Source organism: Salminus brasiliensis, chromosome 18 (assembly GCF_030463535.1).
Source record: "Salminus brasiliensis chromosome 18, fSalBra1.hap2, whole genome shotgun sequence".
NCBI classification, from domain to species: domain Eukaryota; kingdom Metazoa; phylum Chordata; class Actinopteri; order Characiformes; family Bryconidae; genus Salminus; species Salminus brasiliensis.
Window position 1 is genome coordinate 23,217,908 of NC_132895.1, and position 20,973 is coordinate 23,238,880.

General features: G+C 39.1%; 1 protein-coding gene across 2 annotated transcripts in view; it reads left to right on the plus strand.

Annotated features, from left to right (window-relative positions):
• The window catches only part of sgcd (sarcoglycan, delta (dystrophin-associated glycoprotein)), a 240,833-nt gene that overhangs the window by 170,502 nt on the left and 49,358 nt on the right, over positions 1-20,973 (plus strand). For both annotated transcript variants that reach the window (XM_072661482.1, XM_072661481.1), the window contains exons 4-5: positions 2,114-2,201; positions 7,447-7,566. In XM_072661482.1, coding sequence (XP_072517583.1) covers positions 2,114-2,201; positions 7,447-7,566 — 208 coding nt within the window. The remainder of the gene's footprint in view (positions 1-2,113; positions 2,202-7,446; positions 7,567-20,973) is intronic.

The window sequence follows — 20,973 nt, forward strand, 5'->3', positions numbered from 1 at the left end:
ACTTTGACAGGGGTATGAATACTTTCGGGCATGACTGTATATATATATATATATATGATTATCATATTAGAATAAAGTAATATAAATTATGTTATAAATAAATATTCTTATATTATAATAAATATATATTATATTATAGCATGCATATAAATACATAGGTCATATATTCAGTGTATAAATTTTAAACTGTAGTGCAAGAAAAAAACATCAGTGAACATCGAGTGAGGGTAAAGACATTTTGCAGTAACTGGAGTCAGTGGAGTCAGTGGACTGGGAAGAAAAGTACCCAGTATGAATTAGAAATCAGTGATCAGTGATGTTAGTGATTATGATTTGGGGGTGAAAGTTTTGTGAGGTTACAGATATTCTACAGAATTAATTAAAGTAAATTGTAGCTTTAATTTGATATTAAATACACATTATTTGACGCGAGATGTAGAAACTTTGAGAGCCTAAAAACACTCAAAAGTACATTCTTCCTTCCTTGGCATCTCATGTGCTTATAGTGGGAGTCCGCATCTGTGAATCAGAAATGGGTTTAATTCACCTAATTAGCTTTCTCTATTGCAAATCTAACCCGGATCTCATTAGACATGTTTCTCTGGTTGTGACCTCATTTTCCCGCACACCAGATGTTCTCACAATGATCTGCTGCACCCACTAAGGAAGAGTTTTACACTTGAGTGAAACCGGAGCAACACGCCGCCATGTATAATTTACAATATGGAGATATCTCATGTTTTTAACATATAAGACTATCTGTAATGAATCAGTCAACTGGAGTATGAAATATTGTTCCTGATACCAAGAAAGATCTAGGAATCAGTGAACTGCAGAGAATACATGAATTTCAGACATATGCAGCTGGCTCATGCTCTCAGTTTGGCCATTTTTATGGCCTTTTTTTCCAGTGCATTCTTTACATACTCAAATATGAAGCATATTGAATGAAGCAATGTAGAAAAACAGTTCTCAGTGTTTTGTTGATGAAAGTTGATATTTACACATGATCAGTTTATTAATGATGTTCCCCTCATATCTCTAAATGCGATGTTGGCCAGCACAGGCATCTGTTAACTGGTGTTGCGGGGCTGGGGACCCGGTGCTTTCCTCAGATTGTGTCGGCTGCTTTGGCGGCAGTTTTAAAAAGAGGCGGTGACTGGCTTTGCATGTCTCAGAGAAGACGTGCTAGTCCTCACCCTCATAGTGTCGGGCTAGTGCTAAGGGGAGTTGGGTTAATACACCGAGAAACATGGGTAAAATTTGCTAAAACAAATGATTAAAACAAAGTTTGGATTCACTTATTAATTAACTTATTAAATATAAATGTAATATATTTAATAATAAATATAAATTTACTCAAACACAAAGAGAATACTTTTTATGCTTAAGAGTTTATCACAGGATGCATTCTAAAACTTCATTCTTTTTTTATTGTCCCAGTCATTAGACTACTGCTTTGTTCATAATTCTAGATACTTTTTAAACTTTTTTGATTATTTATTCAATTATTTATTTTTTAAAGCTCCTTAGCTTCATACTAAATACTTAAAACCTGTAAAGGAACACAGGACAAATATTTTAGAATAATTTTCTTTATTTTCTGCAACTGGTTTAATATTATTGTTAATAAAGTTGGCCCTGTAAATGTAAAAGAATTACATATTTTATATTAAGAAAGAAAAATTTGAATCCCATTCTATCATTCCTTTAAAAATAACCACCGCTGTCATTTTGTTTTTGGAAAAACTACTAAACATACCAATAAAAAGAATGTAATTACTGTAAAGAATACACTGTACACGATAAAAGCAGTAGAGTTTAAAGTTTTGTTATTTATAAACTGAGTTTAGACTGATATACATTCTCTAATCCTAGAGTGGTTAAGTGATTTGAGATTAAGTGATTAATGCGGGTGGACATACCAAATTCGTTTGGATACAAGTATTGAAAGGGTGTATGGTTCCTTGTTTAAAAAATATAATTAGAAAATATAAGAATATATTTCATAACTCATTTTAGTAAAGCAGTTTTTAGCCATGGACTATTCGAGAAGTTGAATCATCATTTTTGAGAACTCTTATCATTTATCATTTTCATCCTCTTTTTTCAGGGTAGTCCACTTTTCCTGCAGTCATCTAAAAATGTCTCTGTCAACATCCTCAATGGGAAGAACCAGCTGGTCTCACAGTTAGTCGCAGGTAAGTGGGAATCAAATGGGCATTCATTTAATGCATTTGCGCAGCATTTGAGGCCAGACGCGTGCAAAGCCACCCTTATTTACAATTTTTATTTATTTATTTTTTGTTCCTGTGAGAGCTCTGATTGCTAAAGTGAAGCATATTTTAAACCAGAAGCAACATACCTTTCTTTGAACCTTCTAATCCTTGAAGCTAGCCTTTTTAAACCAGCCGTACAGATTTTGCCACTTAGAGCATGGAACATTCACTCCTACAGTGTTTCACTCATACGAGTGGCGCTCCTGTAGAATACTGTGGTCAGTAATAGGCCTCACACAGTAAGCTAAACACTGTAAGAGCCTAATGTCAAGACTGAAACATGTTCTTTCTTTAAAATGCCTTTAGAAATTGTGTTTGCATACTGCACTCTTGCTAGCTAATGGGGAAACATTAGAGAGACTCACTCGCTCAGAAGTGAGTGTAGTTCTTAACTTAGTCACTGTGTCCTGGTCATGGTCTTGACTGGATTTCACCTCGAAAGGTCTCGACTACAACACTGTCATCAGAAAAGCAATAATCAAGGTTGACTTTCTCACTAAATTGTCAATGGAGTTAAGACACTTCAGTCTAGGCCCGTAAAATACACCTTTGTGAGTACCTTACCTGAGCTTTATCTAACTCTAGACACCAGCTTTAGACAGAAATGTTGCTCAGCAGTTCTTAGCTTCAATAATCAAACTTTGATATTGAACCTTATCTAGAGGTTCTTGAATCTGTTTCTGTTCCTCTTCTTTAAATAAGAAATGTTCTTCACAGCAATGGTTCTAAAACCAGTCCTCGGAGAACCCCAGACGGTCTCCATTTCTTTGTGTTGGAGCAGAAGTGTGAACCATCTGGAGGTCCTTGAGGACTAGTTTGAGAACCACTGCTTCAGGGCCTCAGAAGAACCCTTTTTAGCACCCTTAGTTTAAAGAGTGTGTAGGGTCTACAGCCGCCACATGCTCTTTGAACCTCGGGGACAAGAAATCTAGTCAATTAAATATATACTGACCTTAGCCAGGCAATTTAGGCCAGTCTGTTAAAAGAGGGAAAATGAAGTCATGCAGCAAATGTTAGATTTTATGGGACAGATGGCAGTATTACTGTTTAATAAAGAAGGACTTCTTGAATGGCCAGAGTTGTGCTCTCATCTCTCACGGGATCACAGCTCATAACTATGGCTACAGACGTATTAATTACAGAGTATTAGTGCACTGTAATTGCAAGTGCATGGATGCATGTATTATGTAGTCTTGGTTAATAGTGCCAGTGAGGAGGTGTATATCGATGAAAAGTAATTTAGCCTGAAATGGGCCAGTTAAGGGACCACAATTTTAATGTCATGTTAAAAAGAAGGTATACAAATCACAAATGGAAAAACCAAGTCCAGCAGGGTGGGGTTGGTCACTGAATTCTAATGCAGGGTTTTTAAAGTGAATACCTCTACTGAAGGGGAAAGAAGAAAAAAAAAAAAAAAAAAAAAAAAAAAAACACAGCTCGAGCTGGTCAAGCTGGTTGACTAGCTTAGCTCCTGACATCCAACATCCAGTATTAGGTATGTTTATTTTCGAGTTTGATGGTTTAGCTAGTCTACAAGCATGACCAATCTGGTCAATCTAGACAACCAGTAGAGCCAAGCTGGTTGACCAGCATGATCCCATCGAACACCAAACACCCAACACCAGGGTGACCAGCTTGTCCAAACTGTTCAACCTTCTAGTCCTGATGAGTTTCACCAGCTTGTCCCAGCACACTCACATTTAATTAGGCTGGTCAAGAGCTAGCTGGTTAACTAGCTGACTTACCGGTATAGGGTGTGTTTCTGCTTGGATGACCAACCTTTCAACCATATTGACCATAAAAAGACCAGCTTCGACCATCTAAAACCAGCTACCAGAAAAAGATGGTCTTGGGCTAGATTTTACAGTTATGTAGAAACATGTGGTCCGGTGAAACTCAGCAATGTTAAGCTCAGAGTTTTAGGAGGATTAGGACCAGGGTAAAGGTTTAGGCTTTTAGTTCAGGTTAAGGTAAGGTTTGGGGTTTAGGTTTTGGGAAAATGAAGGTGAACAGATTTTGCATTATTTTTTTTTTTTAATTCCTTACTTTATAGTTTTTGGCCAAGTCTGAGAGTAGTATTTATTGTTACACTATACAGGAGTTGTCCCATACTGTTTTGTTTATAATTAGTAATACACATGGGCTTATTTTTAAATATATGCCTAAAAGAGTGATAGCTTGTCCAAGTCCTTGCTAAGAGGAAAAGTGCTGCCTTAATTCTGCCTGATTCCAGACCAATTTCTTTATTATCTCAATGTTTTAAGCAAGATTGCACAGCAGATTATTTAATATAAGATTATGCCAGCATCAGCATAAAGCCTTCTGGCTTTTTTCACAGTTTTTAGTCATTGGTCTATCATTCACAAGCACAGCTTGTCTCCTACAAATATATTATTTAAAATTATAAGTGCAACTTCTGCAGTCAAACCCATTTTATTTTGATGAATATATTCTCTATTAAATATCTACATGCTACATGCTAGGTTGATAAAGACGGCCTTTTAGTCAGTAAACATACAACTTCTGTGTTGTTGGATTGATATTCTTTTACTCTGAATGAATAACTGCTGTAGCAACTCAAGAATCTAAAATGCTCTGTGGCCTCCGTGTCAGCCGAGTTCTATATGTAATGTTTTAGCAAAATAGCAAAATATTGAGTATTGTGCCTTAGAATGCCTGGCATAGGTTTTTTTCTAGGTTGGACCTAGATTTCAGGCCTAAAGCTCATCTTGAAACACTGTTTTAGGCATCAGGGCAGCGTAGCCTTACATGTATTAACTCTCTATGTGTCACTTTTAGCCTCTCCACACTGCACACTGGATATACTGGTCCACGCTGGTTCATATCCACCACGAATGTGAACAATTTTCACAGCACCTTTAAATGCAGATACTGACATTCTTTTACTCAGAATGAGTAATTGCTGTAGAATATAGGGTGGAATATGGAAACTTGTCCGCTCAATGCAAATGAGCCAGTGTCCATTTACTAAAGAACAAGAACAAGAGACAGCTAACTAATTTAGCAGGCTTTAGTAAGATTTGGTAAAACAGCTTACACTTATTCTTACGCTAGCTTCTCGAAAACTATGGCACACCTTTGGAATTTCCGCATCATTGGTTTTTCTACTTTTATAAGAATTTGTTTCATTAGAACAGTCTAAAGTGTATGCATTTGTTTCAGGTTCTGATGTTCATATCAAACCAGTTTCAACTTGGCTGTCATCAGTTAGAATCAGGCTAAGATTTGAGCCATTTTTTGGTTTCTGGCAAAATGCGCAGTTACTTTCATTTGCAAGAGTTGAAAATAAGGACGAAATCCTCTAGATTTAGAACATAGAACACACATCTGCACATTTTAATACACAAGTTCTCTCTCTCTCTCTCTCTCTCTATATATATATATATATATATATATATATATATATTCTTGCTAAACATAACGGAAAAGATAAACCTCAGAATGTTATTTTCAAAGATGACACATTTTATATATAATGTTTTATTTCTGCCAGTGTGATGAAATCAGCTTAGAAATAGAAACTGCTCTTAAAATAGCAGAAAAACTCTACACTTACACTCTACTTGAAAAAGACATGGGCATGAGCAAGACATTTTGAACAGGTTGTCCAAACTCACTAGCATTTCCTTCCCCCTAGCCAAACTGTCCACAGCAGTTACCAATAACAGCTTTACAGAACACGAGGCGTGATGTTAACACCCATCACTGACGCCTTAGCAACACTGCTAGCAGCAATATGTCCCATTTCTAAGTTAGCTTAGAAATGATCATTCTGGACATGCAGTGTGCAGTGCCACTCATATTGTTTAATTATACCTTTTATTTGAATTCATTAAATACAATCGCTTTGATTTTAGTCTACAGTTAGTAACAGTTTAGTAACTTCAAGCATCTTTAGCTGGTCTGCACTGGTTATCATACCCAGCAAGAAGGTGAACACATGCTTTGCCACAATGGTTTGTACAGCTCACATTTCCGCATAATCAGCGGAATGTAAATGAAGTCATTAAGAGTGGTTTTGTGTGAAATGCTTGTGAAACAGGTCTCTACAATATAATTCCAGCCATTTTATTTACTATCTTAAACGTCCTAAATAGTGAAATAGTATAATATAATACAATATAATTCCAGCCATTTTATTTACTATCTTAAACGTCCTAAATAGTGAAATAGTGAGTATTTTAGAATGCCTGACATGTACCTCGGTTTTTAAGTTTTAGGCCTAAAGCTTGTCTTAAAACACTGTCTCAGTCATCAGGGCAGCATCGCATTGCATGTATTAACTTTCTATGCTCTTTAAGCATCTGCACACTTTGGACATTTTGTTCCTATCTACCACAAAGGTGAATCATTTTTACAACAAGATTTCCTTTCCTTTAAATGCTGAAGTACTCTGTATTTCGCAGCTTGCCAATAAATGCATGTTTATAGCTGTTCATAAGGAGAAGGGCTGACAGCATGACTTGTATTTACTGCAGTGGTGTAAAAGTCAATTACAATCCTGTAGGGGGAGCCTGCAGCAACACCCAAAAAGCATCATTCTTATGCTTCAATTATGCAGAAATTGGGAAAAATGTAGATTATATGTAGAGTATAGTAGTTTTATAAAGAGCCATTTTTATGTAGAATTGTTTTATTATTTGTATTTGACCAGATGGATGGCCCTCAGCATGTCCACATGTACCACTGCTGTGTTGAGAATGTCCACTATCCAAATAATATCTGGCCATCAGCAGCCCTGTGGTCAGAAACCGTGATACCAGTGATAGACAAGGTAGAGGTTGGCTGACAAATTGTGCATGACGACAGCTGGGCTAAAGACTGTAATTGTATCCGTACAGAGTGCACCTACACAGTATACTGACAACACTAATCTAATCTAAATACACTGGCAAGCTCTCTCTCTCTCTCTCTCTCTCTCTCTCTCTCTCTCTCTCTCTCTCTGTCTCTCTCTCTCTCTCTCTCTCTCTCTCTCTCTCTCTCTCTCTCTCTACCCCCCAACACACACACACGTTCCACAATCAAGCATAAAAGTCTTGCATTATCGCGGCCTTTGTGAGTCACAAGATGTGAAACATGTCAATGGGGGATTTAATATTTCACAGATAAACTCTGAAATGCAATTAAAAAAGGCTTCTCGCTGCAGGTTCCCATGGAGTTCACGCACGGGGCAAGATGCTTGAGGTGAAGTCAAGCACGGGCAAGCTGCTGTTCTCCGCCGATGACCATGAGGTGGTGGTGGGGGCCGAGAGATTACGAGTCATGGGTGAGTGAACAGGATTAAATTAGCGGACTTATCGCAGGACATTTTTTATTTGACTTCATTATGATTTAATCACACAGACAGCTCGGGCCCTGCTTTAAAAAAAAATAAAATCCAGAACAGCGCTCAAAGAAAAGAAGGCTTCTGAATGGAAGTGCACATCATTTCGGTTGTCACTGCGCACATTATCTGACCCATTACTGCTTTGGTAATTTCACACAGTGGTTCTCAGTCCTGGTTTTGGAGTCCCACTGCCCTGCATATTTTAGCACGTTCTCTATTTTAACCAGGGCTGGCACGTGGGCCGGGCAAAACGGGCAGTTCCCTGGAGGAGTCAGGCTACTATGAATGCTGCTCTTCTATTTTTGTGTTGTAAAATTCAGCATACTCAGCATATTCGCTACTTGGTTAACCTGAAATCCAACATCCCTTCTTATTAATGTGGAGTGTTTAAAGGGTGATTTCACCATTTTCTATACCATTTTTCAAACATTTCAAACAAAGTGGTTCGGATGTAAACAAGGGTAGTTTGCAGGGTTAGGTGTAAATGCTCTTATGTAGAGGAACTTTCTTGGAATTTAATACATCTGAAAGCTACATCATAAAAGCTATTATATAGAATAATTATAAATACATTGCCTTATGTCAGACACACAGTTTTGGGCCTTTGATAAGCTTTTGCCCTGAAATGTATTTGTAAACAACACATCCAAGGTGGAGGGGTACATGCCGGGTGCTGGTAAAGCACCAAATTACTAAATGGTTACTAAAGAAACTTTTAATTTACCAGTAATTTACCATCAGCAGCATTGAATATACATCGCAGAAGACATGTGGGTTGATTGGTGGATTTGGATAATTAATAAAAATGGAAATATCTAAAGTTTTATACATTGTGACATAAATTCTACAGTGAACCATTTTCCTTGAACCACTTTAACTGACCATTTACACCTCAGTAAAAATGGCAAAATCCTCCTTTTAAATTAAAAATAACAAACAACCAATTCCTCACAGCTGTCTGTAACAAGCTGTATGTGAGTAGCCAAGGCGTCTAAGTTAAGTATCTCTACTGTCATTATAGATTACAGTGTGTGCAGAATTATTAGGCAAGTTGTATTTGAGAGGATTCTTTTTATTATTGAACAACAACTATGTTCTCAATCAACCCAAAAGACTCATAAATATCAAAGCTTAATATTTTTGGAAGTTGGAGTGGGTTTTTTTTAGATTTGGCTATCTTAGGAGGATATCTGTTTGTGCAGGTAACTATTACTGTGCAGAATTATTAGGCAACTTACACAACAAAACAAATATATACCCATCTCACTTGTTTATTTTCACCAGGTAAACCAATATAACAACAAAAAAAAATAGAAATAAATATTTCTGACATTCAAAAACAAAACCACAAACAAATCAGTGACCAATATAGCCCAGACACTGTTCAGAGAGGTGTACTGTTTTCCCTCCCTGTAGATCTCACATTTTATGAGGGACCACAGGTTCTCTATGGGGTTCAGATCAGGTGAACAAGGGGGCCATGTCATCATTTTTTCTTCTTTTAGACCCTTACTGGCCAGCCATGCTGTGGAATATTTGGATGCATGTGATGGAGCATTGTCCTGCATTAAATTATGTTTTTCTTGAACAATACAGACTTCTTTCTGTACCACTGCTTGAAGAAGGTGTCTTCCAGAAACTGGCAGTAGGTCTGGGAGTTGAGCTTCTTCACTCCATCTTCAACCTGAAAAGGTCCCACAAGTTCATCTTTGATGATACCAGCCCATACCAGTACCCCACCTCCACCTTGCTGGTGTCTGAGTCGGAGTGGAGCTCTCTGCCCTTTACTGATCCAGCCTCAGGCCCATCCATCTGGCCCATCAAGAGTCACTCGCATTTCATCAGTCCATAAAACCTTAGAAAAATCAGAATTAAGATATTTCTTGGCCCAGTCTTGACGTCCCTGAGTATCACACACCTTGTGCTTTTTGATACTCAAGTAATGTTGCAGCTCTGAAATATGGCAAAACTGGTGGCAAATGGCATTTTGGCAGCTTCACGCTTGATTTTCCTCAATTCATGGGCAGTTATTTTTGGGCTTTTTTTTCCCCAACATGTTTCTTGCGACCCTGTTGGCTATTTGCCATGAAACGATTGATTCTTTGGTGATCACGCTTCAAAAGTTTGGCAATTTGGCAAAGACTGCTGCATCCCTCTGCAAGACATCTCACAATTTTTGACTTTTCAGAGTCCGTCAAATCTCTCTTCTGACCCATTTTGCCAAAGAAAAGGAAGTTGCCTAATAATTAAGCACACCTTATATAGGGTGGTGATGTCATTAGACCACACCCCTTCTCATTACAGAGATAAGCCTATAGAGCTTGGAGTAGGACAACATGTATAAAAAGGATGATGTGATCAAAATACTCATTTGCCTAAGAATTCTGCACACAGTGTATATAGAGTAGCAGTGAGGGTTAAGCACTTTGCACAAGGGCCCTCCAAGCACTGAGCCACCACTGCTCTGGTTATGGGAAGCACCACAACTACACACCAGAACCTTCTAGCTACAGATGTTGGCTTATGCAAATTAGAACGCTGATTCTACACCACACACACACACACCTGCATTGTGTAGATTGCCGTTCTGTCAATTACAATTTGCACGCTCATAAGTTAAAAGGTATTCTACAGACCTCAGAATTAGGCCTCTTGTCATTAGTGGTGACTAAGTGGTTAGAACACTGGGTTATTGATCATAGGGTTGTGGGTTCGATACCCACATCACTAAGCTGTTGCTGTTGGGCTCTTGAGCAAGGCCCTCAGCCTTCTCTGCCTCAAGGTTTGACCCTGCACTGAGACTCCGGCTTTCTAAACTAGGGTAAGCAAAGACAAGAACTTCACACAGCTTGATTCTCCAACAGAAGCTTTTTTTTTTAGTGCCTGCGTCCGGACCTTCTGACAAAATAAACTCCTGAAATCACGACTTCTCAAACTGATTGATCTTTTATTTATTGAAAGGTCCAGTCATTTTAGCTTGACAGGCTGCACTCCGATGCCTCACTGACAGTTTCAATGAAAAACGATAGGTGAGATTCTTCCTGAAGGGACAGAGAGGGGTGTATCGGTGATAGATTGATATTTTGATACACTGTTTCAGATTCAACAAGCCAATTTTACTACGTACTGAAATCATTGAAGTTATTGTGGTTTGTGTTCAAGAGGCTTTAAGATACTGTGTCAGACATCTGACGCCCCTAAAACCTCACACAGCTGTGGAACCACTTACCTACCGCACCATACAGAAGTAGAGCTTGTATTGCTTAGAGCCTCTTTATAAAATATTCCTTGCATCATTCCTTCGATCTTGATGCAAGAGCAATGAAGATGAAGATTCACAGTGGGTAGTGCCACAGATAGTGTGAATCATTATAATTGATAATAAATAATTCAGCATTTAGTCCAAAAATATTTACTTCAAATATTTTACCATTCCTAAACTGACTGAATTTTGGCAGTAACTTCTCAACCTTGAAAGCACTTTCTAAATCATCGCAGATTGAACCTTACTGACCAAGGCCAGACTGACCACAGATGACTGTATACTGATTTGAAGGAGGGTGCTAAACAATGGGCCTATTTGCAGTGACTTTGCAGTGATTTAAAGAATGCATTTATTCAGTATTTTAATTGTTTTCCAAAGTCTAAATACAAGATATTGTATGTAACTGGTCAAACAATGCCCCAGGTGCGATTTTACAACCCTGTTATTTTGCCTTAAAATGAAAAAATATAGACAGTGTAGACAGTGTTGCTGCCTTTCGGCATGGCGTTCGCTAACTGAAGAGGTGGTAAAGCCAGTCGTTGCGTTAGCTTTTAGTTAAGGGGTAGCATGGGTTAGCACGGATACCTGCTGGCTTCCCTTGCTTTTGCTTTGCCGGTCATCACTTTTGAGCTCCCTTCATGCTAGATGAAAAGCAAAATCGCAGTCACAAGACCTGGTTTGCATTGCAACCTGTTTTCCAATATCTAGCAGAATCACCAGTGTTGCTGATGCACAATCATGGCAAAGGTTGTCTCAGACTAAAATACTGACTTAAAAAAATAACAACAACAACAACAACAACATACTCTCAGGAAGTGGTGGTTTCCCTTTTCCCAGGTTGCAGCTTTCGGTAGCTGTAGGTGGCTGGGCTTATGTAAATTTGAGTGTGTACATTTAACGAGTCAAGACTGTTACGTAATAGTTTCAGGGATCTCAAACTGGCCTGTTTCACAGCTCTGTTTTTGATACGCCAGATTTTCTTGGAAATTTTCTTTTCTTGTGTTTGAGGTTAACGCTAGGTCTCTTCTGTGTACTGAACTCTCATTATTCAACTCATTTATCAAAAAAAATACAGTTTCCATTCTAGGGCCTGATTTGAATGCGTGTAATGATGGACATGATGAATATGTTTCTGCTGTAGAAGATGGCATTGCTTGTAATGTGTTAATGAGTGTTTTTCCACAAACTGTGGAGAAAAGGCAATATCTAAGATGAAAAAAAAAATCTAAGCTGGCTGACAGTAATAGCGGAGTATTTAAAGCCAAGATTGGGCAATGATGCGCCACAAAAGCTTCACAGTGATAAGATAATCATACAAATGGTTGTGTGAGTGTGATTTAGATCTGCCCAGCCTGCTTGACCCAGTCTAAATGCCATTCAGCCATGTCACTCCACTGCTGCGTTCCTTTCACTGGCTTCCTGTAGCTGCTGCTCGCATCCTTCGAGCTTCAAGTACGGCTCGGCGCGACCCGCCATCCCTCAAAATCCGCGGAAGACGAGCGTCCAGGCTTTTTTCTGTCCTGGCACTGAAGTGGTGGAGCGAGCTTCCCCTGGGTGTGCGAACGGCAGAGTCGCTCGCTGTCTTCAAACACAGACTGAAGACCCACCTCTTCCGAGAGTACTTGGGCGAATAGCAGAGTACTATGGTCACCTTATTAACTTGCTTAGTATTGTCTAAAGCTTAGAGGTGGTGAAAAGTGTGTATCATTGGTGTATCACCGGAGAAGCAATGGACTTGAACCATTGAGGCCCAGTGTCCGGCAAAGTTTGGTGATGTCCCTGCTCAAACACCCCTAAGGGTCAGGTGTGATTTGAACAGGGGAATCACCAGAATGCACTAGACACCAGCCCTTCAGGATCAGTGCTGAACCCTGACTTGGACCTCCAGGCAATGGAGAAAAATAACATGCTGTGACAGATTGTCTTTTTTTTTTTTTTTTTTGAATGCTGGGGAAAGCCGAGGAAGCCAGCGACCCACGCTGCTCACGCCAACTGTTCAACATGTTGGGGGCGTGTTTATTTTTCAAAGAATGAAGAATGGGCTAATTTATCTCTTGAAACAGTGGAAAGTGGAACTGTCTACAGATCCTTATTGCCATGGGTGTAATATGCATGCAATACTGGAAACAACTGGTGCTGCAGGACCTTAAACATGTTTGTGGAGTGCACTGCGATCAGTGGCTTCTGGGTAAATGTTGCAGCTGTGCTCTATTATTAGTGTTAATGAGTAAAAGGACTTCCAAACTGATGTTTATTGCTGTTTGCAGAAGCCCTCAGTGCTGCCCATGCAGTATTGGCCCTGCTCTAACCTACTCGATTCGACTCATAAACTAATTACCAGGCACTGTTCTAAGTCGAAGATGTGTTCAGACAGTGAAAACTAGAAACTCTGCTGTGCAGAGATCCCCTCGGGATGAGATTTAGGCTACATGAAGAAAGCAGTACATTCACTAATCTAGTGTCTGCTTTCAGAGAGACTTACTGATCATTATTTGGAAAATATGTCTATTAAAACTGACTGATGAACAGATTACATTTACACACAATGTACAGAAAATATTAATATTACAGTTATATTGCTGGATATTTTAGCTCATATTAAAAACCCATTGGTAAAGCAGTAACAGGTGGCCTATATTATATTAGTTTATTTGCATTATGCAACTACCTTAGTTCAGGAACTAGCTCATCTGGATCTAGGGTCGGTCAGGATGCTGCAAAAAAACATGGGCAACCATTCCAATATGTAGACAAAAGTATGGGGACATCTTCCCATTGATTGTTTATTCTCAATCAAAGGGATTAAAAAAGGGGTTATTCTGCTTTTGTTGGAGTGACTTCCTCTACTGTCCAGGGAAGGCTTTCTACTAAAATCTGGGGCACGACTGTGAGGATTTGATTGCACTCAGCTGCAAAAGCCTTAGTGAGGTCAGACTGTTGGATGATCACCACCCTAGCTCATCCCCAACTCATCCCAAAAGTATTGGATTGTGCACCATCCATCATTCCAGAGAACACAATTCCACTGCTGCTCAGCTCAATGCTGGGGGGTTTATACCCATCTACCCCACGCCTGGCATCAGGCATGGTGCCTAAGGCCACACAAGCTGAACATGTGTGAAAGTAGCTGAATGCTTAAATAGTCATTTAGTCTTGCAGCACTCTCCTCTCTGTCTTAGACAGGCTGCAGGGCCGACAAGGTTATTCAAATACACTCTATAGACTGGTACCTGATCAGAGTGATACCTGCTCCTTCTACCCTGTCAGTCTCCCCCATCATCTGTGCTTAGTAAAATATTTTTTTATTAGCCTCAATCAATGTTTTGTCTGAACTGTCAAAATCTTCTTACCTAACTGGCCCTCTGAGCTGCTGCCTCTCTTAAAGAGATATATCAATCTACAGGTTGAAGAATTGAGCTATAAACTGTGTAATGAGCAACACTATGGGAGGTTTTCACTGACACGGAGCTGTCAATAACATTTTTTCCTTTTTCGCGTTTCTTTACACTCTCACCATCTGGGGATTTTACTAAAGCAGTGGCTGACAGTACATGTATTAACCAAATTATTGAAAAAAAAAGTATTCAAGTAAATATAGTATGAATCAGGATCGGTCATTTCGACCTAAAAGGCTGTTTGACAGGGACTTAAACTGGTTTATCTCAACCCAATTAAGTCATTTGAATTACATGATGCAAAGCAAATAAGGAAAATGTTTAATTCTAAGCCCACAAAGTCTTCAAACCAGCTCCAGCCCTGTTCCACTTTTTACAGGGTACTATTAATGTCACTGTGAAGGGAACACTCTGTACCTTCTCCAGGCCTTTATCCATTTTCCCCCAGTGTTGGCACTGGAGTAATCGATTTTACGGTATTATTGATCATGCTGCCATACTGCTGTTAGTCATGTCGAACTACACTCAAAAATAAAAGGTGCTACAAATGGTCCCTTGAGCGGTGCTACAGAAGAACCACATATGATTATATAAAGAACCATATTGTCTTTTTTAAAGGCTTGATGTAAGGGTTCTTTATTAATTCAAAGGTTCCTCACACTGTTCTTACAACACCATTTCTTATGGAACCAAAAGTGGTTCTTCAATGGAGTGTAATGTAATCCACTGGATAATTATACTGGAACCCTGTTCTGCGGTATTCCTCCACTGCACTCCATGATACCGGTTGGGTTCCATGCCCACTGCGACCCTGATCAGGAAGAAGCAAATAAGAAGATGGATGGCTTGATGGATTAGACTGAACAGACATTTTCTAATAATCTCTCCCTGCTCAAATGCACCTACTAAACCTGCCTAGACACTAGACTGCCCACTAGGATAAAAATTTTGACGCTCCCAGGCACCCCAGGGGGTATTTGTCCTGCATCTCTTTGACCACCTTGTGGTCATAGGCACAAGGACATACACTCTTGCAATCCTATGGATGGTATGGTCCTCATAATACTGGAGATCCAGTTCCAGTGATGTGGAAGAAGGACAGTGATTAATCATCATGTTACCTGTGCACTGTTGTTATGTTATAAAAAAAACGTGTTAAAACGAGAGCAATGAGCTTACTAAAGGTTGTGAGTAATTATTGAAAGGGCTTGTGGAACAGGCTAGCAGGAGTGATAGGTCTATATAGCAAGGTTTATAACCTGGAGTCTACAGAGCATTCAGGTTTACGAGTTTTCCCTCTCCTTTCGGTTAATGAAAGCTAAGGCAGGAGTCAAGAACGTTCAGAACATGTAAACAGTCAAGCGTTCTGGACTCTGGTGTCCTAAAATACACCGTATTTTCCTTCTTCCACTCTTCCACAACATTCACTTGTAACTAATACCTCTATTGTGCCTGATAAATGTTACGAGTGGCTTATTCATCGGAAGAATACTGGCACAGCCACTTGAGCAAAGGACCTTCATTTTTTTTGTCACATTTTGGCCCGAGAGAGGAAAGTGTATTTCATGCAACAGGAAGCAGAGGCTTCCAGCTCCATTAGTTTAAAATCCCCCATGTTCGAAGTATTTATATGGGCTTTTTTCCCAGCCATTTATTTTAGGAAATAAAAAAAAAGCCTTGACTTTTCAAGGTTGTTTTGTGTAGCATTTGATCATGGCACAGCGCTACTCTCGAGAGTAGCACTCGGCTTCCTTTAAAAAGATTACTTGGGCCTGCTCTGCATCCTTTTTTTTATTTTATTCCCCCTGATGATTTTCTCTTAGCCACAGTTCATTACCTTACATTCACTCTGGCTTACCAATGGGCTCTAGCAGTTCCTAAGATGCTTAGAAGTCCGCGCTGCTCCTTGGATTCATCTCAAGTAGTCTTTGAGCACTATCTTGCTGAGTTTTAGGGAGTTCATATGAAAGCGGGTCTGTCGACCATGCGGGCCAAAGTGGATGTGGATTGCAGATGGTTCGGGAAATCCTGTTAGTCTAATGCTATTAGCGACCTGGTTGAATTTGAGTTGTAAGTAGGAAACAGACCTGAGATGTTCGTTCTTACATAATAGGGCCGTTTTATCTGAAGGGGCGATGTCAGGAAATCTGTTAATCAACCATGACTATGTTTGCAATGCAGATGCAATGCAAATCTGCTGGGTCAGGTGAGGTAAACACACATTTGATTGCTGTCAAAACAAGACGTCTAACAACCCCTGAAGACTATTGTATATGTAGACTGAGTTGGTGCAGGGGCAAATGCAATTAAAAGACCCATCAGTCTAACCAACATGTAAAGAGGTTTGAGGGGGTGTGTGAATAAATAATGAATCTGCTGACTGATAGATCTTCATACCAACATTCTGATCCATTGCTTACATAAACTATGTAGTGAGTAGCTGGTGACACATTAATAGATTTATGGGTTTTGATTGAAGTGCATCATGCTCCAAAACATGGTTCTCAAGGTTCCTTGAGGCGTGAATGACCCCTACCCTGTCAAGCACAGGCTTTAACATCCATCAGAGCAGGAATTTATCTCATCTTGTTGGTGAAGCTCAGATGTTCTCTGGCCAGGGCTTGGCAGAAGAACTTCTGGCTCAGAATCTATTTGTTTCAGAACTGACTTTGAGAGTTCACTCAACAAGCATCAACAAACTCAAAAATCCTGCCTGTTCTGCCTGATTTAAGAGCTCCATTCGGAGACAGCTTTGCGCTCATCTCAGCAGGGCATCGTTTTTGACCCTGTTGGCATGAGCAAGGATTTTTGTCCAGGCTTCTCAGGCTGTTGCTAAATACCCTGCTAGCACATCGCGCACACACACTTTCTGCTTCACGTGCCTGCCGCTACTTTTTCCGTGCTATTTCTCGGTAGGTTGCAATCGTCTTAGATGTAGACCGGTCTTGACCATTGTCCCTCTGTTCCACAACACAGCAGATGGCAGCTTGTTGTGTATTATGCAGTAAGCATCAAAGTCTGGGGCTCCACTGAAAGCTCCCGGGCAGAGCATTTCTTTTTCTGATGGTTACGACCAGATGCACTAAACAGCACTGTCACGTTTTCACAGAACTTTGAAGCTGAAGAACATCTGAATGATGATTTCGTATCTTTTGTGGGCACCATTTTGCGTTGTGTTTAGTGCAGTTACCACTTGGTTGAAGTTCTTACATGGAGGTGGAGCAAGTCAATACAATCTCTGGGATCTATATTGTGATTTGGTGGTTTGTATTATGCTGTGTGATACAATAAGGCCTACTGTGCCACAGTCAAGAACCACCAGGCAACATTACACAGCACAAAGTCTAGCTTTAGCAGAAGAGCCACGTTTGCTTCCATAAAGAACCATTTTTTGTAATTGAGATGTGACCTTTAATAAATTTTTCATGGAACCAAAAGTGGTAATTCTATGGCACCCCCCATTTGTTGCATCTTGTTGAGCAATCCAGTTACTTAGCAAAAAAATAAATAATTGATACTGGATGACGTGGTTCGGAATTTACGTCATTAAGTTTCTCTTTGGTTGACTACATGCAATATTGTGCAACAGTGGAGTGGAGAACCAAAAAGCAGGGACTATTTTTTATTGATTTATTTTTTTAGACGATACAGTTCTACTCTGTTCTAGGAGATCAGTTCACGACGGTGTCAAATTTAGCAGATAAGTGCTGCACAGGAAACACTCTACCTAGAGCTTTGCTTTATAAAAAGCGATTTAGCTCTAGGAGATAACCGTTGAGGCTGTAATCATTTCCCGCTCCATAGTTCTGTTATCAGCTAATCGGTGGTGTGAATGAGCAGCTCGTATCGCCTTTTTGCATCTATCGTTATTCATTCGCATTACCATTGAAGCGCAGGAGATACGCAGGCGGCGGGAAAACTAATGCCGAAATATTTCCTTTTCTTCTCATATTTATGGCCTCTCCTCTCAACTTGGAACAGAATCATCCCCAGCTGGAGACACTTGATTACAGTGTTTTGCAACTCTTTCAAGATAAGTACTGCTTCATCAGATCAGAAAAGCGCCACCGTATCAGTCTCTGCTCATATCCGCAATAAAGCTCAGATATAAAAAAATGACAGCTTAGGAAAATGGAAGTGGAACGGGTCTGACGCAGGGAGCTACAATTTGAGTTTCAATTTAGCCTCGCTCCGCAGGAAGTAGCTTCTGAGGAAATTAGGATGAAATCAAAAAAGCACCTGCTAGACTTTACAATTTAAGGCCCTCTCACAGAATAACCGGGGCTTTTATTGCCTGCCTTGCTTGTGTTTATGGTACCCAGAAACGTGAGCTTGGGAAAATCGGATTTGTTATTAGAAGTCTTGGGCGACCTTGCCTCACTGCTCGATATTAAGTGTCGCCAATACAACGACAACTGAGAAAAAGTTTATTTACGCCGCTGAAGTAAAACAGCGAGAACCCAGCCAAGCCCTTATGAGAAAAGTGAAAAAGAAATAGCAAACGCTGGGAAACCACTTAAAGAAACGGGATGAGAGTGTAGCAATGCCCTAAAAAAGTCTTAATGTATCTGAATCCCTGCTACGAGATCCTGCCTGATGTTGTCCCTGGAGACTGTTATATTGCAGCACGGAATTCCATTCTCCATTAATTTTAAACAATCTATGGTTCATTTGCCCGCATACCCAGGAATGAGGGTCTTTTAAGCTTGGGGCCTACTAGCAGCATAACACATAATAATAATAAAAATAAATAAATAAATACATAAATAAATAAATACAAAATTCAGGTTTATCAGGTTAGCATGATTTTGAAAATGAAAAAAAATAAGGCTGTCAGAACAGCAGATAGCCTTGCTCAGAATGTTTTAGTAAGCAGTATATTGTCCCTTGAATGCTAACTTTCTCTTATTTACTTGTATTTCTAGGCATACTTCCTGATACATGATTTATCCTGCAGTTACATTGATAGACATTTTAACAGTAAAAAAATGGCACAAATGCTTGCATGTCTTAGACTTTATGTTTATGTGTTATAAGGTCATTATAAGACGAATCTCTGCTTTTTCAGGCATTGTTTCTCCAAACAAGAATGATCATGTCTGAAATATTCTTAGAATCGTGTAAATGCATCTGCATTCATCCTTAAAAAATGAACATCATCTGCATTATTTCTCCAAACAAGCCAAATTATCTGCATTATTTCTCCAAACAAGTCAAATTACCTGCATTATTTCTCAAAACAAGCCAAATTATCTGCATTATTTCTCCAAACAAGTCAAATTACCTGCATTATTTCTCCAAACAAGCCAAATGATCTGCATTATTTCTCCAAACAAGCAAAATTATCTGCATTGTTTCTCAAAACAAGCCAAATGATCTGCATTATTTCTCAAAACAAGCCAAATTACCTGCATTATTTCTCAAAACAAGCCAAATTACCTGCATTATTTTTCAAAACAAGCCAAATGATCTGCATTATTTCTCAAAACAAGCCAAATTATCTGCATTATTTCTCAAAACAAGCCAAATTACCTGCATTATTTCTCAAAACAAGCCAAATTATCTGCAGTATTTCTCCAAACAAGCCAAATTATCTGCAGTATTTCTCAAAACAAGCCAAATTATCCGCATTATTTCTCAAAACAAGCAAAAGGATCTAAAAATTATTTTTCTAAACAACCTTATCTGCATTGTTCTTCAAAACAAGCAAAATGGTCAGCATCGTTCTTCAGTTATGTTCCTTTAAAGGGTCTACATGAACTGCTTCCCACACAATGCTGTCCACAGATGTCCAACACTATTAAAAGTATATGATTTTTGAGGAATTTATGGAGGCTTTTAGTTTAAAACTGTAGAGGAACCTTCTACTTTATATGCTTATACTTAACATACTCAAGGATTGTATACTCTTATTATTTGAAACTGTAGAGGAACCTTCAAGAAAAAATACTTAGAAGTTGTTCCTTAAAGGTTCCTCCACAGTTTAAAATTGAAGAATCTTCCAAAGTTCATCAAGGATCTTATACAGTACTTTAAACAGTATATAGTGGTTGCATTCTTGCAATGCTCTTACAGAGTCCCTTAAGATCTCCATTGAACGTGAACTGCCTGAATTATATGTAAATCAATTGTGTGGCATTGAGCATTGTGTTGTTAGCATATCATAATTTGTTGCAAGTGAACAGACAGACTTAACATATCAAATACAACTGCTAAAAATGTGTGTAGGACATACAGTATTTACACGGAAGCAATGTTTTGCGAATGGCAAGCTAGACAGATGGCTAGACAGACAGGAAGGTAGACAGGATAGTAGAGTTTACAGCTATATGAGCTGGAATGCAAATCAAATCAAAGCAAATGTTTTTATTGCACGTTTTCCAACTGCCGTTGTTACAAAGCAGCTTTACAGAATCAGTAATCAGTAGGAAGTCCAGAGATCAACAACATGAAAACCTTCCAGAGGCCACCGTGGCAAGAAAAAACTCACAAGGGGGACCAATGCTCCTCTGGTCAGAACTATTTATGTTATTATTAAAAGTCATCAAACCCATCAAGACTGTTCTACTGCTCAGATGTGCAACAAAATCATTGTTATAATATAATAATCATAATACAGTTTAGTTAAGAAATAGTTAAGAGTCCATGTAGATTTTAACATGGTCATTAGCAAGGTAGCAGTGGCAG